Below are 18,736 nucleotides of genomic sequence, written 5' to 3'. Positions count from 1 at the left end.
ATCGCAAGGCGGTGCGATTAATCTTTAAATAATTGGCTCTCAACTAGTGGTAAAAACCACCACCCACCACCACCATCACCAACACCGCCCACACAGCTTCTAAATTTTCGGCAAGGCAAAAGACAGCGGCGTGGGAGAACTGAAGGGAATAATAAAGAAATAACACATACACCAAAAAAAAAATCATGTGAGTGGGAACCGATGCTAATCGCATTTTAAGTCTGTTAATATTTTTATGTACCACAAACCTCTGCACAGAAGCGTTAAAAAATATACATTGTTATGTGAGGAGTCTTAAAACTCCCCACAAATCTCGTGTAGGGGAGCGGCCTAGCAACAGCCGCACTAGACCTTAGACTACAGCTGGCCAAGGGCGAAGAGGTCGAACGGTAACGGTGCGTGCACAAAGAGGACGCACAGTGAACTAACGGTTCCGCTTTGGACCTTGGACTCCAGCGAGTCAAGGGCAGACAGGTCAAACGGTAACGGTGCGTGAGCAAAGAGGACGCACCGTGAATCAACGGCACAATACGTGGACCTTGTACCCGAGCGGGCCGTGCGCAAAAAGGGAAATAACGGGATCTCTGAGGCCTATAAAGGGTAGGAGCGAGCACGGATGCGGGACAGTTAGTGAGACAGCGAGATCGCGTACGGAAGGAGGCCGAGCGTGTTAACGGAAGGAGTGTTAACGGAAGGATCTCGAAAGTGTGAACGCGCGGTCAAGTCAGAAGGAAAGGAGCAGTGTAAACATCGGGCGGCAAGAAGACCGAAGGACGCGGAAGGACGATCACCACAAGCAAGTGGAGATCCTGGGAGTGGAGGAGAAGGATCTGGCGTGTCGCAAGGATCAGTGGAGTCAGTGGCCATCAAAGGTCGTCCCAGGACGAGCGTTGCCTCGCCCAAGGACGATACACCCTGCACCATAACATCCTGAATCCGTTCCGGCCGGCAGAAGGACCTTCAGAAGGGAAGGCAAGAACCTGACGTGTCCGTAAGGGTCAGTGGAGTCAGTAGTCGGTACAGGTGGTCCCAGGACGAGCGTTGCCTCGCCCCAGGACGATACACCGTGCCCCATAACATCCTAGTCCCGGCCGGGCCGACTCGTCGTCCACGTCAAGGAGCAAGCAGTACCACGGAGGCAAAGCGTTGCAGGAGAAGCGCCGCAGGAGTAGTGAGATCTTCAAAGATATAATATAAGAAACAGCAGAAAAAACGGCTATATTAAGAACCCACTGCTTTTCCTTGGTCGGGCAATCACACAAATCATAAATTAGGTCGGGCGAACGCACAAACTCTCTGAGCTAGCCGCTGCAATCCGTAGCGAGTGAAATAAGAAAATCAGTTCGTTACATCTGGCGCCCAAACGTGATTGTCCGGGCAAAAGGAAAACAGAGCAAGATGGGGAAGTCGTGGCTGTACAGCTTAAAGAAAGATTATTTTCCCGCCATAGCAAGAGCAATCGGAATAAAGCTAGAAGGTTTGGTCGAGGAAATGCGGAAGACGTTGTCCGAGTTCATCGACCAGACCCCAGATGAGCCTGAATCTGTCGCAATTATAGAAGCGCTGGAAAAGGAGTATGGAAGGAGACCGGCCGTAGAGGTGAAAGTCATAGGCGTAGAAGGCCTGGTGAGGAGCCTCGACTTCGCTAGCATGGCGGAGGGCAGCGGAAGCAGATCTAAAAGGCAAGAAATCGGACAGGAACGCCGAGACAGCAGCCGCGGAAGAAGGGAGCGGCGGGAAGCCAGCCATGATAGGCGGGAGACCGCAAGGGCAGCACTGCAGAACTACGCAAAGGTGGCGAAACAAGTGCGAGAGTGGAGTTTCCGTTACGACGGGAACGAGAAGCCGCTGGAGTTCCTGGAACAGGTGGAATGGTCAGCAATGACATATGGACTCGACATCAACCAGATCCCAAGAGCGATGCCGGAACTACTAACGGGCAGGGCCTGAAGTGGTTTTTTGCCACCAACAAGTTCTGGGAGACATGGATCGAGTTCATACAAAGCTTCCAGGAATTTTTCCTGCCTAGAGGGTTCATGACAAAGCTGGCGGACCAGGTCAGGCAGAGGAAGCAGCGGCACGAAAACTTTAAGGACTACATGGTGGACATGCAGACCCTGATGCGGCCCTTAGGAATGTCGCAGAAGGAGACGCTGTTCAGAATAAGGGAAAACAGCACGCCAGCCTTACGCATGTTTATACGCCCGTATGAGTGCCGACATCTGGATGCCCTGATAGCTCTGGCCGACGAGTTCGAAGAGCTGGACACCCAAAGTGTGGACGCCGAAAAATGAATATATGCACTCAATAATTTCACAAAGCCTTTATTCAACTAGTCTCTTTAAGCACACGCCACCCAATGCCGCGTCTCGCCTATTCCTCTTTTCTTATGCTCTCTGAAGTGTGTATGCGTTTTTGAGTGAGCTAGGTATACATTCTTATCTCTTAATGCTAGCTTATAAGTAAGAGCGAGATAACAATAATATTCTTATTCCTAACGGGGATATGATCTGCCACTATGGGCTTCATGAGTGTTCATCCTACCACAACTCGGCCGTCCTGACTAGCTGATCCCCTGATCATGGTTTACATTGATTGCTTAGTTGTATGATGAATTCTTTTACCTTATTTATACATATTTACATACTATATTAATCTGTTATTCTATTGTTATTATTGTTTAATTGTGTCTTCGTTTATTTTTCTTGTTGCCTATCCAATGCTTAATGTTTTGGATGCTCCAGACACCTTGGTATGGGTTACGAGATATCTGAAAACCTTCTACGTCTTTTAACAAGAATCTGTCGTTTCTTAATACTTTAGATATCACATATGGGCCTTTACACTTTGGAATCAATTTTCTAGAGATGCCTGCTGTACTGTCGAAATTTTTAACCATCACATAATCTCCTTTTTTGTATTCTGATGGCTGTCTGGCGGTCTTGTCATAATGTGTTTTATTATACGCTTGAGCCTTTTTTTGATTATTTTCAACTTCATTTCTAATTTTTACCAAATCCCTATCTTCTTCAATATTTTCTAATTCCTCTAGTTTTTCTCTTAATTCGTCTACTATTTTTCCTCTTTGCTCTAAACCAAAAAGAACACTGCTTGGAGTTTGTTTGATGCTGCGGTGCTGTGTATTATTTAAGACGTGCTCAACTTTATCTATTACTGTATCCCAATATATGCCTTTCTCTGGTTGTACCAGTTTCGCTATCATTGGACCTAGGCTTCTATTGACTCTTTCAACCTGTCCGTTTGCTTGGGGTGAACCAGTCGCAATCTTCATATGCTTAACATCGAACTCTAACATAAAGTCATCAAATTCCTTGGATGTAAAACAACTTCCCCTATCTGAAATGATGCATTTAGGCTTGCTGTATGCTCTAAAATAGTCCTTCAGGGCTGTAATGACTTCCTTTGTATTAGTGGTCTTTGTGGCGTATAAACGTACGAACTTCGTGAAACCATCGATGACCACAAAAATATGTTTTTTGGATCTGCCTGAGTCGACTGGGCCGTAATGATCGATATGTATTAGTTCAAACGGTTTGCTGCCCTTCGGAATGCAGTGTAGAAATCCTTCCTTGCCTGTCTTAGGGGAGAACGCAACACATTTTAAACAATTTTCTATATGGCTCAAACATTTGTCTTTGGCATTGGGAAACCAATAAGATTTAGAAATAACATTTAACATTTTGTCTCTACCTATGTGTCCGATCTCATTGTGATATTTATATAGAATATGATCTTCCATGTCTGTGGGAACATAAAATAAAAGTCTGCCGTCGTTACATTTTCTATAAATTATTCCGTTTCTCATTTCGAACAACTTATGTTCATTCTTTTCCAGTAGTTTCTTGATTTCTTGAACTTTTTGATCCTTGCCTTGGCAGATTAGTAAATTGTCTTCAAACGTATTTGATTCCACTATCAAAATATTCGTGCATCTACTAAGAGCATCAACATGCTGCATCCTTTTACCTTCTCTATGTATGAGCTCATAATCGTAGTTCTGGAGCTCTAACGCCCATCTAGCTATTCGCGGATTAAGTTCAATCTTGTTAAGCGTCAAAGTAAGAGAATTACAATCAGTTATAATTTGAAAGCGTTTTCCGTACAAATATATTCTAAATCTTCGCAGTGCGTGAATAATTGCCATTGTTTCCAATTTGAAACTGTGATATTTTGCCTCAGCGACTGTTGTTCGCTTCGAAAAATAAAATATTGGGTGTAATTTTCCATCCTCTTTTTTTTTGACATAACACCGCACCGAAACCAAGAGCGCTTCTATTTCGTCTGCAGTTCTATTTCGTCTTTGAAATTATAAATTGCTAAGACCGGTGCCTGCACCAGCTTTTCCTTAAGAGTTGAGAAACAGCTCATTTCCTTGTCTCCAAATTTGAATTTTTCATTTTTTCTCAAAAGGTCATATAAAGGTTTCGCTAATGTTGAAAAATCTTTTATAAATCTACGGAAGTATGAACATAAGCCCAGAAAACTTTGAACGGCTTGTATTTTGTCTGGAACTGGAAAATGCTGTATGGCCTCTATTCCTCTGTCATCAGCCCTAATGCCTTCACCATTTATAATGAATCCTAAATATTTAATATTTGCCTGAAGGAACTCACATTTATCCATTCGTAATTCCAATTTATTTTGAGCTAATCTGATAAACACTTCCTTTAAGGTTTCTAAATGCTCCTCCGAGTTCTTGCTGGCAATCATGATGTCGTCCATGTATACAATTACTTTGTTATCCCTTATAAGATCCTCGAAAATTTTGTTTATAAACCTTTGGAACACCGCCGATGCAGTTTTTAGGCCCATTGGCATTCTGAGAAATTCGAATTGCCCTAACGGTGTAACAAATGAGGTGTATTTAACTGATTCCTTATTAACGAATACGTGAAAATAACCGTTTTTTAAATCAAGCTTCGAAAAAACTTTTTTGTTGACTAGCTTGTCTAAAAGGTCATCGATAAGCGGTATCGGATAATTGTCTTTAATTAAAACTTTGTTCAGCTTTCTAAAGTCTATACATAGCCGTATGTCTCCTGTTTTCTTTTTGACTAAAACAATTGGTGAAGCATATTCTGATTTACTAGGTTGAATAATTCCCTCTTTTAAATAGTCATCTAATAGTTTTTGTAATTTTTCTTTTTCTGAGTAGGCAAGTCTTCTTGGGGCGCAGCTAAATGGTTTTGACGTTTCTAAACAAAGTTTTATTTCGCATTTGACTAAAGGCTCGGTAGGCTTATTAACGCTTAAGTAGTTGCGTTTAATAATCTCCTTTAACTGACTGTTTAAGGCTTGGTTATTGTTTTCGCCGCATATGAAGTTCATTTGCTCATCCTCTAAGTGATCAATGCTACAAATTTCTCTAACAGCTTCTTCATAACTGGGCACAACCGCAGCATAAAGTCCGGAATCCGTCGTGAAGTTGGCTAAAGGCATAACTGTTTCGATGTCCGTTTTGCTACCTGCTCCGTTAACAGTTTGACTAACTATACTACTCGCTTCGTTGGCTGTTTTACTAACTGTCTTATTAACTGTTCCATTATCCATTTGACTAACTGTTTCATCAACCTCTTCGTTAACTGTCTCACTAACTGTTTTGCTAACTATCTCACTAACTGTTTCACTAACTGTTTCACTAACTGTTTCACTAACTGTTTCGCTAACTGTCTCAATAACTGTTTCACTAACTGTTTCACTAACTGTTTCACTAACAATATAACTGACTGTTTTACTATTTGCTTTTCTGTATCTTTTACTATCGACTGGGTTGATCGTTATCCTTCCCAAGGCGTCTGGATCCAGTTTCAACTGGCACGCTTCCATGAAATTTCGTCCAAGAACTACATTATGACTCATAGACTCGTCTGGGACCACGTACAAATAAAAATAACATTTGACTTTTTCTTTTATAATGTAACATAGGATTTTTCCATGTATTGTCAGTTGGCTTTTATTCAGCCCGAAATAGGTTTCTGAAGCGGAATCTAAATTAATTTCCTTGGATACATTGCTTAACTTTGTAAATGATATTGGACTCCCTGTGTCTATGAGGCATTCTGTAGTTAATGGGATTTTATAGCTATTGTGAAAAAAAATCTTGACAAGTCTTACATAATTGTTGATATTGGCGCTCTTGCGCTCCGGGCATTGTCCGACGAAGTGTCCATATGCCCCACAGGCATAGCAGGATCCGGGCTCCCTCTTTGGCTTGAGACACTCCCTGGCGGAGTGCCCTTTGGAGTTGCAATTGGCACAACGTAAGTCCTTACTGGCTGCACCTCCTCCAGTAAGGCGCTTTGATGAACTGCTCCCTGTTTTGTGCTTCGGCAGACGGACTTCCGAGAAAGCCCGTAGGATTTGCATCGGCTCGGAGAAACACTGTATGCGCGCCTGGTTGCGCAACGCCGGTGCTGGGATTCCTTCAATGATGTTTTCCAGGAGCTCCTCTAGATCGATGTTGATGTCGTTGGCCAGCATCACCTTGTCCTCGAAGTAAACAGCAAATTTCTCCTCCGGATGCCATTCGCGTTTTTGAAATGCGTTCCTCAGTTCCCCTTTTGACATCTTGACCTCGAATGTTAAGATTAACTGTTCGCACAGCTGGTCGGTCGATTCTAGGATGCGTGTGGCGCTTGCGTGCAGCCAGCGCTGTGCGTTTCCTTTTAGTTTGGCCATTAGCAGCATGTGCATGCATCCGTCGTCCAAATTGTAAATCTTTCCGATGTTCTGAAACTGCGTGACCCAATTGCGCGCACATAAGCTGCCGTCAAACTCCATCGTTACCTCTTTTGCCAATGCAAGCGATGTTGCAGGAGATTCCAGAAGCTTGTTTACATTTCGACTCTGGTGCTGAACAACACTACCAGCAGTTTCTTTTCTAACACTGGTATGTCCCATATCGATGTTATCGGCGGCGATAGTCACCTTGGTGCTGTTCACATTGGCGTCGGTGCTGTTAGCGCATATGTTAACATTGCCGTGGTTTCCGCTGCTGTTGTTCTCGATGACGTCATTGATCTGGTGAGCATGAGCATACTTGCTCTTGTTCGCGTCGTCGATATCCGCTTGGATCCACTGCAGCACAGCCATGTTTGCCTCTATCTCGTCCCGAAGCTTTTTTAGAGTGGCTCTCTCTGCATCCTCCAACGATAGCTGATCCATATCGAGGTTCTCCGGGGATTCTGACTGCAATGACTGCTCGTCGAACGGGATCGTGCGTGTGTCTCCACCCTGTGGCTCTCTCTGCTTTGGCCAGGCTGCAGCTCCATCCAATTCCTCCACCTCTTCTGCTGCTGATCCGTTATTTGGCGGTGAATCGCCACGCGTTTCTGGGGAAATGGCCTGCAGCCGCACTATTAGTTCCGCTTTTGTGCCGGAAGTCTGGCGTCCAAGAGCTTCCAACCACTTCTTTAGTTGGAGCACTGAGAAATGATTCCATTTAGTGTCAGGCATAGTGACCACTTCTGATGTTGTGGACGCCGAAAAATGAATATATGCACTCAATAATTTCACAAAGCCTTTATTCAACTAGTCTCTTTAAGCACACGCCACCCAATGCCGCGTCTCGCCTATTCCTCTTTTCTTATGCTCTCTGAAGTGTGTATGCGTTTTTGAGTGAGCTAGGTATACATTCTTATCTCTTAATGCTAGCTTATAAGTAAGAGCGAGATAACAATAATATTCTTATTCCTAACGGGGATATGATCTGCCACTATGGGCTTCATACCTAAAACTATGCTACTACATGGTACAGTGGGCCTTATGAGTGTTCATCCTACCACAAAAGGGAACGGTTCGATCTAGAGCGGAATAATAGGGCCCGCCACCAGCGAGAATTCCCGAGGGGAGATCAGAACGTGGTGTGCAGAAGGTGCCAGGATGAACCCGCAGACCCGGCGAGGAACAACAACAACAGAAGAGACGCTCGGTTTTGTGCCAAACCCAGCACAAGCCTGCCACAGATGCGGTGGCCAGGGCCACTGGTCTCAGGAGTGCAGGAACCGGCCGATCAATTTTTGCTGGACCTGCGGGAGAATCGGTCCAAGGACTTCGGAATGCTGCCACAGATCGGGAAACGCCATGCGACCCCAGCCTCAGAGGGGCAACCAGAGTTCGCAAGATGCAGCCCTTCAAAATTAATGGGCAATCTGAAGGCGGCAATCTGAAAGGCAACTGTCCGCCACAGTGCTCATAGACGGAGTAGAGATAAAGGCCACGGTGGACACTCGAGCCACGGCCAGCTTTATTAGCGAGGAGCTGGCGGACAGGTTGCAGGCGGCAGAGAGGTCTTACCTACGAGAAGAGAAGTGAGAATAGCAGATGGACGGTACGAAGATGTCACATCGATGATCGAAGTCGACTTGGCGAGAGGACCGTTCGGATGCAACTGATCCTACACAACATAATCGACGCACTGGTATTGGGTTGGGATTTCCTAACAAAGTGGGAGCACGTGTGGAGTGCGCCGGACTGACCGTAACTATACCAGTGTGCTCAACGGGACAAAGCAGGCCAAAGGAAAAGCTTTCAGTGGCAGTCGTGGCGATGGGTAACTTCTCAGAGAAGGACGTCGACGAATTCCTAATGTCGGAGTTAACCAGTTTAGAAAACGTTCAAGGAACGTCAACCGTGGCAGTGCACCGAATAACGATGAAGGACGATCAACAAGTCAAGCAGCGGCAGTACCCAAAAAAACCCCAAGATGCAAGTGGAGATCAACGCCAAGGTCGACCAGCTGCTGGAGAAAGGATGTATCGAGCCGTCTAGAAGCCCATATCAGGACGACATCATAGTGATCGGACGGACGCTGCAGGAACACATGCGCAACTTGAAGGAGGTTTTTTTTTTTTTTTATTATTCGACTTACGGTAGGAAAATTAAAATCTTCTAAAGATACCACCTACTGTCCGTAGATGGCATGCACGATTCATAAGCCCTATTGCAATTATGCCTACGTACTAAAACAAAAACCTCCGCGTGCTCTTCAGTCCTTACTCGCTCACCGGGACTGCCAGTCAAGGTATGACTTCGGTGAGCAGGATGTGAGGCCAGGTCGCACTCCCTGCCTTCAGTGTAGTCCATGGGGGCTCCTCCTTCCACCCTTTAGTTGATTTTTACGACGAGCCGGGAACTCTGGGGTAGAATTCTTCGACCGCCGTCACCCAGGGCACCAGTTTGGGCTTAGACATCCGCTCTGTTGGCCATCTCGTCTGATCGGACACGCTTCATCATATTAATGATAAGGCTGTGTCCCAGCTCCCAAGCCTCGCTGTTCGCCAGCATAGCCGCGAACAAGCCACTAGGGCTGAACGGGGTACCTGACAGCGTCTTTAGCTGCTCCCTCTCCGCCGTGAACCTGAGCAGTGCTGTTTCTTCACCGTCGACGCAGAACATGCATCGAGCTGACTCTACGTGACGGAACCGGAGTAGGTAGGCCCGGAAGCAGCCATGGTCCGTAAGAAACTGGGTTAGGTGGTAGTCCAAGCATTTGTGCTGGCACTCTGCCCAAACCGTCAACTCAGGGATGAGCTGATGAGTCCACCTCCCCCGTCGCGAAGTTTGCCATCTGCTCTGCCATTCACCTGTTAGCCACTCGTGTGCCTCTTGCTTGGAAGCGCCACTTCGCATTCGGCTGAGAGCCTTGATCTCCAGATCAATTGGCGGCAGGCCTGCCAGGGCTAGCGCCGCGTCCTCGGATATGGTCCTGAAACCTCTAATGAGCCTGAGGGCCATTGACCGTAGCACCGAACGAGCTCCTTTCAGGTATGAGGCCCTGCTAGTGGCATTGCTCCAGATTGGTGCAGCGTATAGCAGAGAAGCCTTTGCTACTGACACCAGCAGTTTCCTGGCCGGGTGTCTTGGGCCTCCGACGTTGGGCATAAGCCTAGCCAACGAAGAGGCTGTGACTGCTGCCTTCTTGCTGGCGTAGCTCGCTTGGTCCTTGAACGATAGTCTGCGATCTATCTTTACCCCCAGGTAGTTTAGGGACTCTTGAGAGGTCACCTGAGTGCCATTGACGGAGACCAGCATGTTCTCCACCTTTTTCCTGCTGCTGAGAAGGACTGCTTCGATGATGCAAACTATTCGCTGTGGAAGTGCACAAAAGCGCTTAAGCGACAACCACTTCGATTGGTACCCGTACGCTGTCCAGGTGGGGAATTTGCAAAAACTTGAAGTGGAACAGGCTAATGCATTCGGCTTCCACCTAGAGTATCGCTTCACTCCTTACGACTTCGCCACGACAGAACAAATAAGAGAGACTCACCAGTACCTACAAATGCCATTGCAGATGTCTTGGCCTATTAAGCCAATAAGGACAGAAGAAATCCTTGAAATAATTAAATTACTGCCGAAGCATAAAGCTCCAGGAATTGACAGGATTTGTCATGCCACGCTAAAGGTTTTACCTATAAAAGCGATAATATATATAGCACTAATCTTTAATGCTATTTTAAGGATCCAAGTGTTCCCAAGACAGTGGAAAATGGCTGCTATTTTGATGATCCACAAGCCTGGAAAGCCGGAAGATGATCCAGAGTCGTATCGGCCTATAAGACTCTTACCCTCACTTTCTAAATTATGGGAGAGACTTATTGCAAATCGGATAAACGACATTATAAGACAAGGCAATATCTTGCCGGATCATCAATTTGGATTTCGAAAGGGACACGGAACTATTGAACAGGACCACAGACTGGTGAAACACATACTACAGGCTTTTGACGACTGCGAGTACTCCAACGCCGTCTTTATAGATATGCAACAAGCCTTCGACAAAGTATGGCATGTTGGATTATTATGCAAGATAAAGACCCTTCTACCTGCGCCCTACTTCTGTATTTTAAAGTCATATCTAGAAGAAAGACAATTTAAAATCACGGTGAGAAATAGCTACTCAGGGCAGTGTTCTCGGACCGCTACTGTATTCCTTGTACACTGCTGATATCCCTTGCCCGAGTTTCGAACACATGGCAGCACCGAACAGGACTCTTATTGCAACCTATGCAGATGACATCGCAGTTGTATATAACTCTAGGGACAGCAGAGAGACAGCTAACGGACTACAAGAATATATTAATGATCTGGCAGCCTGGTGTAAACGGTGGAACCTAAAAATAAACCCACTGAAAACAACAAACCCGTGCTTCACGTTAAAAACGCTTATCCCGAACACCCCTCCAATTCGGCTAGAAGGAGTTACCCTGAATCAGACCCTGCAAGCAACATATCTAGGTATCACCCTGGATAAACGGCTCACCTTTGGGCCGCATCTAAAAAACACAGTAAAAAAATGTGGCCACAGATCACAACAGCTGAGATGGCTCATGAATAGAAGGAGCACTCTTTCGATGAGGTGCAAAAGAGCTGTGTATGCGCACTGTATCGTACCGATATGGTTATACGGGATCCAGATTTGAGGAATTGCAGCCAAATCGAATTATAATCGTATCCAGGTGATGCAAAATCGCGCATTACGACAAATAACCAACTGCCCCTGGTATGTACCTAACTCTACACTCCATAAAGACCTCAATATTCACACAGTTGAGTCACAAATTGGGAGACATACATGTCGATATAGTGACAGATTACTGAGCCATAGCAGTCTTCTTGCAAGACGTCTCATCCCCGCTCGACCTCTGAGAAGACTTAAACGGCAAGGCTTCGCCAAGCCAATTGGGCAGCAGTAAAAACTCTTCATTTATGTTCCTACTCCACTTATTTTATTTTATAGTGTTTGGTAATTGATAAGAATATTTCTCCACACTGTGATGTTAAGATACGATATTATGATGTACGGATTCTTCACTTAATAAATATAAAAAAAAAAAAAAAGTTCGTTAAAAGCTTTTACAGCTGAGTCATCTAACTGTATCGTTATTTTTGTGGACATTCTGCTACAAATTTTACAATTATCTCCTCCTAAGTATTTGGTTAACGGTTTGACAATTTTTGCGTAATTTCGGACAAATTTCCGGTAATATCCAGTGAGGGCTAAAAAACTTTGAAGCTCTCTAATGTTTTCTGGAGTCCGGATACTTCAAAGTCGTGGAAATATTTTCTGTATCTGTTTTAATGACATTGTAAGAAACAATATAACCAAGAAATGCTGTTTTTTATTTAAAAAATTTAGATTTTTCAAGAGAGATTTTTATATTAGCTTGTTATAGAATATTAATTATTTGAATTAGATCGGTATAATGTTGTTCAGTTGCATTTGAAAAGATTATTATATCAAGCATATAAACATGGCAAGTTTTTCCGACTTGTTTTTTAATATATCATCTATTGTTCTTTGAAGTATTCTATTTTCTATTCTATTCTGCTGTTTTTTCAATATCTGACTCATTCATTAAGATTTGGTGAAATCCTGATTGCACATTAATTGTTGAGAAATATTTTGACTTTCTTGTCTCGGGTATGTGTCCGGTATTGTGTTTTCGTTTAATTTTTTATAGTCAGTCGATGTTTCAGAGTTCCAACTTCGTTTTGACCCTTTTTAGTTACTACTAGGACTGATGAAATATAAGGGCTTCTACTTGGTCTTATAATTTGCTCTTTTAGCATTCTATCGATCTGAAACTGACATAGCATTAGGATACTGTTTGCTATAAATTGCCCTATCATTGTCAGTATTTATTTCTCCTCGAATATCTGTTCGAAAATGAAGTTGTTGGGTCATGCAGCCGCCAAAACTGTGCAGTAGACTAATCTCATACTTGTTAATATTTAAGCCAAATTAGTCAGTGGTAGCAGTTGCGATGCCCATAGTGCAAACCGCTGCTCTCGCACGCATTTATCTGTACGGCTCTCATCCCTTGTTTGTTGTTGTTAGCTACCTACGTTAAGCTTGGGCGCTGCATTTCGGCTGCCTGCCCGCCAATTGCCATTTCGTCGTGTTTCGGAAAAGACTTAGCTTAGGCCTTAGCTGCCTTAAACAATTCGCAAATAAAAGCTGTCGTCATAAAAACAAACTTTCTTCGGTTTTTTATTATTCGCAACATCTATTGAAAAAGCTCAATAGCTAAACAGAAGTCTTGAAGTCTTATTTTTGAAATCTTTTATTTGATTTGAAATTATTTTAGAATATGAATTTTTTTTTGTCGGCAAATTCAACGACGGCGTGTTCAGGATTTGTGGATCCCAAACTATTAGTTTTATTGTTGACGGATAATTCAACGTCGACGTGCTCAGTATTCTTTGATCCCAAGCTATATAAGTTAACACAATCCAACGAACTAGAACAGTTGGCTCAGTGTATGAAACATAATATCAAAGTGCTGACCCAGCATTGGGCTGGAAACCCGTGCACAGCATATTTGCGTGGCCGCTGCGAGTCTTTGTTAGCTTTAAGAATCATTTTAAGTTTCAGTTTGCATATACCAGAATAAAGAGCGGCAGCTCGTCAACTCCGACTAAGCGTCGTAAAACATATTTTCATTAATTTCTCTGCCAGACCACAAGGCTAGCAGTTAAAAGAGGAAAGTTCCTCTCAACGTAAATAATAATCTTCTGCTCCCCGGACTCCCCGGAGCGGCCAGCGAAGGAAGCCCTTCACCTCTGGAGGATTTCTGACGACAACAGCATCGCAAGGCGGTGCGATTAATCTTTAAATAATTGGCTCTCAACTAGTGGTAAAAACCACCACCCACCACCACCATCACCAACACCGCCCACACAGCTTCTAAATTTTCGGCAAGGCAAAAGACAGCGGCGTGGGAGAACTGAAGGGAATAATAAAGAAATAACACATACACCAAAAAAAAAATCATGTGAGTGGGAACCGATGCTAATCGCATTTTAAGTCTGTTAATATTTTTATGTACCACAAACCTCTGCACAGAAGCGTTAAAAAATATACATTGTTATGTGAGGAGTCTTAAAACTCCCCACAAATCTCGTGTAGGGGAGCGGCCTAGCAACAGCCGCACTAGACCTTAGACTACAGCTGGCCAAGGGCGAAGAGGTCGAACGGTAACGGTGCGTGCACAAAGAGGACGCACAGTGAACTAACGGTTCCGCTTTGGACCTTGGACTCCAGCGAGTCAAGGGCAGACAGGTCAAACGGTAACGGTGCGTGAGCAAAGAGGACGCACCGTGAATCAACGGCACAATACGTGGACCTTGTACCCGAGCGGGCCGTGCGCAAAAAGGGAAATAACGGGATCTCTGAGGCCTATAAAGGGTAGGAGCGAGCACGGATGCGGGACAGTTAGTGAGACAGCGAGATCGCGTACGGAAGGAGGCCGAGCGTGTTAACGGAAGGAGTGTTAACGGAAGGATCTCGAAAGTGTGAACGCGCGGTCAAGTCAGAAGGAAAGGAGCAGTGTAAACATCGGGCGGCAAGAAGACCGAAGGACGCGGAAGGACGATCACCACAAGCAAGTGGAGATCCTGGGAGTGGAGGAGAAGGATCTGGCGTGTCGCAAGGATCAGTGGAGTCAGTGGCCAGCAAAGGTCGTCCCAGGACGAGCGTTGCCTCGCCCAAGGACGATACACCCTGCACCATAACATCCTCAATCCGTTCCGGCCGGCAGAAGTACCTTCAGAAGGGAAGGCAAGAACCTGACGTGTCCGTAAGGGTCAGTGGAGTCAGTAGTCGGTACAGGTGGTCCCAGGACGAGCGTTGCCTCGCCCCAGGACGATACACCGTGCCCCATAACATCCTAGTCCGGGCCGGGCCGACTCGTCGTCCACGTCAAGGAGCAAGCAGTACCACGGAGGCAAAGCGTTGCAGGAGAAGCGCCGCAGGAGTGGTGAGATCTTCAAAGATATAATATAAGAAACAGCAGAAAAAACGGCTATATTAAGAACCCACTGCTTTTCCTTGGTCGGGCAATCACACAAATCATAAATTAGGTGGGACGAACGCACAAACTCTCTGAGCTAGCCGCTGCAATCCGTAGCGAGTGAAATAAGAAAATCAGTTCGTTACATCTGGCGCCCAAGCGTGATTGTCCGGGCAAAAGGAAAACAGAGCAAGATGGGGAAGTCGTGGCTGTACAGCTTAAAGAAAGATGATTTTCGCGCCATAGCAAGAGCAATCGGAATAAAGCTAGAAGGTTTGGTCGAGGAAATGCGGAAGACGTTGTCCGAGTTCATCGACCAGACCCCAGATGAGCCTGAATCTGTCGCAATTATAGAAGCGCTGGAAAAGGAGTATGGAAGGAGACCGGCCGTAGAGGTGAAAGTCATAGGCGTAGAAGGCCTGGTGAGGAGCCTCGACTTCGCTAGCATGGCGGAGGGCAGCGGAAGCAGATCTAAAAGGCAAGAAATCGGACAGGAACGCCGAGACAGCAGCCGCGGAAGAAGGGAGCGGCGGGAAGCCAGCCATGATAGGCGGGAGACCGCAAGGGCAGCACTGCAGAACTACGCAAAGGTGGCGAAACAAGTGCGAGAGTGGAGTTTCCGTTACGACGGGAACGAGAAGCCGCTGGAGTTCCTGGAACAGGTGGAATGGTCAGCAATGACATATGGACTCGACATCAACCAGATCCCAAGAGCGATGCCGGAACTACTAACGGGCAGGGCCCTGAAGTGGTTTTTTGCCAACAACAAGTTCTGGGAGACATGGATCGAGTTCATAAAAAGCTTCCAGGAATTTTTCCTGCATAGAGGGTTCATGACAAAGCTGGCGGACCAGGTCAGGCAGAGGAAGCAGCGGCACGAAAACTTTAAGGACTTCATGGTGGACATGCAGACCCTGATGCGGCCTTTAGGAATGTCGCAGAAGGAGACGCTGTTCAGAATAAGGGAAAACAGCACGCCAGCCTTACGCATGTTTATACGCCCGTATGAGTGCCGACATCTGGATGCCCTGATGGCTCTGACCGACGAGTTCGATAAGCTGGACACCCAAAGGGAACGGTTCGATCTAGAGCGGAATAATAGGGCCCGCCACCAGCGAGATTTCCGGAGGGGAGATCAGAACGTGGTGTGCAGAAGGTGCCAGGATGACCCCGCAGACCCGGCGAGGAACAACAACAACAGAAGAGACGCTCGGTTTTGTGCCAAACCCAGCACAAGCCTGCCACAGATGCGGTGGCCAGGGCCACTGGTCTCAGGAGTGCAGGAACCGGCCGATCAATTTTTGCTGGACCTGCGGGAGAATCGGTCCAAGGACTTCGGAATGCTGCCACAGATCGGGAAACGCCATGCGACCCCAGCCTCAGAGGGGCAACCAGGGTTCGCAAGATGCAGCCCTTCAAAATTAATGGGCAATCTGAAGGCGGAAGAAAGGCAACTGTCCGCCACAGTGCTCATAGACGGAGTAGAGATAAAGGCCACGGTGGACACTGGAGCCACGGCCAGCTTTATTAGCGAGGAGCTGGCGGACAGGTTGCAGGCGGCAGAGAGGTCTTACCTACGAGAAGAGAAGTGAGAATAGCAGATGGACGGTACGAAGATGTCACATCGATGATCGAAGTCGACTTGGCGAGAGGACCGTTCGGATGCAACTGATCCTACACAACATAATCGACGCACTGGTATTGGGTTGGGATTTCCTAACAAAGTGGGAGCACGTGTGGAGTGCGCCGGACTGACCGTAACTATACCAGTGTGCTCAACGGGACAAAGCAGGCCAAAGGAAAAGCTTTCAGTGGCAGTCGTGGCGAGGGGTAACTTCTCAGAGAAGGACGTGGACGAATTCCTGATGTCGGAGTTAACCAGTTTAGAAAACGTTCAAGGAACGTCAACCGTGGCAGTGCACTGAATAACGATGAAGGACGATCAACAAGTCAAGCAGCGGCAGTACCCAAAAAAACCCCAAGATGCAAGTGGAGATCAACGCCAAGGTCGACCAGCTGCTGGAGAAAGGATGTATTGAGCCGTCTAGAAGCCCATATCAGGACGACATCATAGTGATCGGACGGACGCTGCAGGAACACATGCGCAACTTGAAGGAGGTTTTTTTTTTTTTTATTATTCGACTTACGGTAGGAAAATTAAAATCTTCTAAAGATACCACCTACTGTCCGTAGGTGGCATGCACGATTCATAAGCCCTATTGGAATTATGCCTACGTACTAAAACAAAAACCTCCGCGTGCTCTTCAGTCCTTACTCGCTCACCGGGACTGCCAGTCAAGGTATGACTTCGGTGAGCAGGATGTGAGGCCAGGTCGCACTCCCTGCCTTCAGTGTAGTCCATGGGGGCTCCTCCTTCCACCCTTTAGTTGATTTTTTACGACGAGCCGGGAACTCTGGGGTAGGATTCTTCGCCCGCCGTCACCCAGGGCGCCAGTTTGGGCTTAGACATCCGCTCTGTTGGCCATCTCGTCTGATCGGACACGCTTCATCATATTAATGATAAGGCTGTGTCCCAGCTCCCAAGCCTCGCTGTTCGCCAGCATAGCCGCGAACAAGCCACTAGGGCTGAACGGGGTACCTGACAGCGTCTTTAGCTGCTCCCTCTCCGCCGTGAACCTGGAGCAGTGCATTAGCACATGTTCCGCTGTTTCCTCACCGTCGACGCAGAATATGCATCGAGCTGACTCTACGTGACGGAACCGGTGTAGGTAGGCCCGGAAGCAGCCATGGTCCGTAAGAAACTGGGTTAGGTGGTAGTCCAAGCATTTGTGCTGGCACTCTGCCCAAACCGTCAACTCAGGGTTGAGCTGATGAGTCCACCTCCCCCGTCGCGAAGTTTGCCATCTGCTCTGCCATTCACCTGTTAGCCACTCGTGTGCCTCATGCTTGGAAGCGCCACTTCGCATTAGGCTGAGAGCCTTGATCTCCAGATCAATAGGCGGCAGGCCTGCCAGCGCTAGCGCCGCGTCCTCGGATATGGTCCTGAAACCTCTAATGAGCCTGAGGGCCATTGACCGAAGCACCGAACGAGCTCCTTTCAGGTATGAGCCCCTGCTAGTGGCATTGCTCCAGATTGGTGCAGCGTATAGCAGAGAAGCCTTTGCTACTGACACCAGCAGTTTCCTGGCCGGGTGTCTTGGGCCTCCGACGTTGGGCATAAGCCTAGCCAACGAAGAGGCTGTGACTGCTGCCTTCTTGCTGGCGTAGCTTGCGTGGTCCTTGAATGATAGTCTGCGATCTATCATTACCCCCAGGTACTTTAGGGACTCTTGAGAGGTCACCTGTGTGCCATTGACGGAGACCAGCATGTTCTCCACCTTTTTTCTGCTGCTGAGAAGGACTGCTTCGGTCTTGTGAGCCGCTATTGCTAGCCCGGCTTTCTCGAGCCACAGGATGGCAGCACCGATCGTAGAGTTGCATTTGTCCTCCAACCCTGCGATTGTTTTAGAGACAGCTGTGATTGCCACATCGTCAGCAAAACAGTGCAGCTCTACTCCTACGGGCCTGTTGATGCCCAAGATCCCATCGTACATAATGTTCCATAGGATTGGTCCAAGTACCGATCCTTGGGGAACACCTGCCGAAACTCGGTATCTTTTTGGGCCATCTTCAGTATCATACCATAGGACCCGATCCCTAAAGTAGCTGCCAACGACTATCCTTAGGTACTCCGGGATTCCCATGCGGTTCATGGCTGCGAGTATTACGGGCCATCTGAAGGTGTTAAATGCGTTCCTTACGTCCAGAGTCACTATAGCGCAGTATTCCTTCCTGCCCCCTAACCATCTATCACCAGATAGAGCGGTCTTGGCGATGTTACTAACGGCCGAAAGAGCGTCCAGTGTGCTCTTTCCTTTCCGGAAGCCATATTGATGGCTTCCCAGGCCGTTGGTGCTCTCGGT

At 46.7% G+C, this 18,736-nt stretch overlaps 2 protein-coding genes across 4 annotated transcripts in view; both read right to left on the bottom strand.

Annotated features, from left to right (window-relative positions):
• The window catches only part of LOC116800435, a 31,280-nt gene that overhangs the window by 8,267 nt on the left and 4,277 nt on the right, over window positions 1-18,736 (bottom strand). The gene's annotated exons all lie outside the window — the stretch shown is intronic.
• LOC116800434 lies at window positions 5,996-7,505 on the bottom strand. Its single transcript, XM_032715372.1, has 2 exons — window positions 6,136-7,505; window positions 5,996-6,080 (listed from the first exon to the last, which is right to left on the bottom strand). Exons 1-2 carry the CDS (start codon window positions 7,474-7,476, stop codon window positions 6,069-6,071), a joined length of 1,353 nt encoding a protein of 450 aa, XP_032571263.1. The 5' UTR covers window positions 7,477-7,505; the 3' UTR covers window positions 5,996-6,068.

Source organism: Drosophila sechellia, chromosome 2R, assembly GCF_004382195.2.
Source record: "Drosophila sechellia strain sech25 chromosome 2R, ASM438219v1, whole genome shotgun sequence".
Lineage (NCBI taxonomy): Eukaryota > Metazoa > Arthropoda > Insecta > Diptera > Drosophilidae > Drosophila > Drosophila sechellia.
The sequence above is the reverse complement of the archived record's forward strand: the minus strand, read 5'-3'. Positions and strand labels throughout refer to the sequence as shown.

Bases quoted from the DNA above. Each gene is read 5' to 3' on its own strand.
- LOC116800434 (XM_032715372.1), bottom strand. From the start codon at position 7,476: ATGCCTGACACTAAATGGAATCATTTCTCAGTGCTCCAACTAAAGAAG.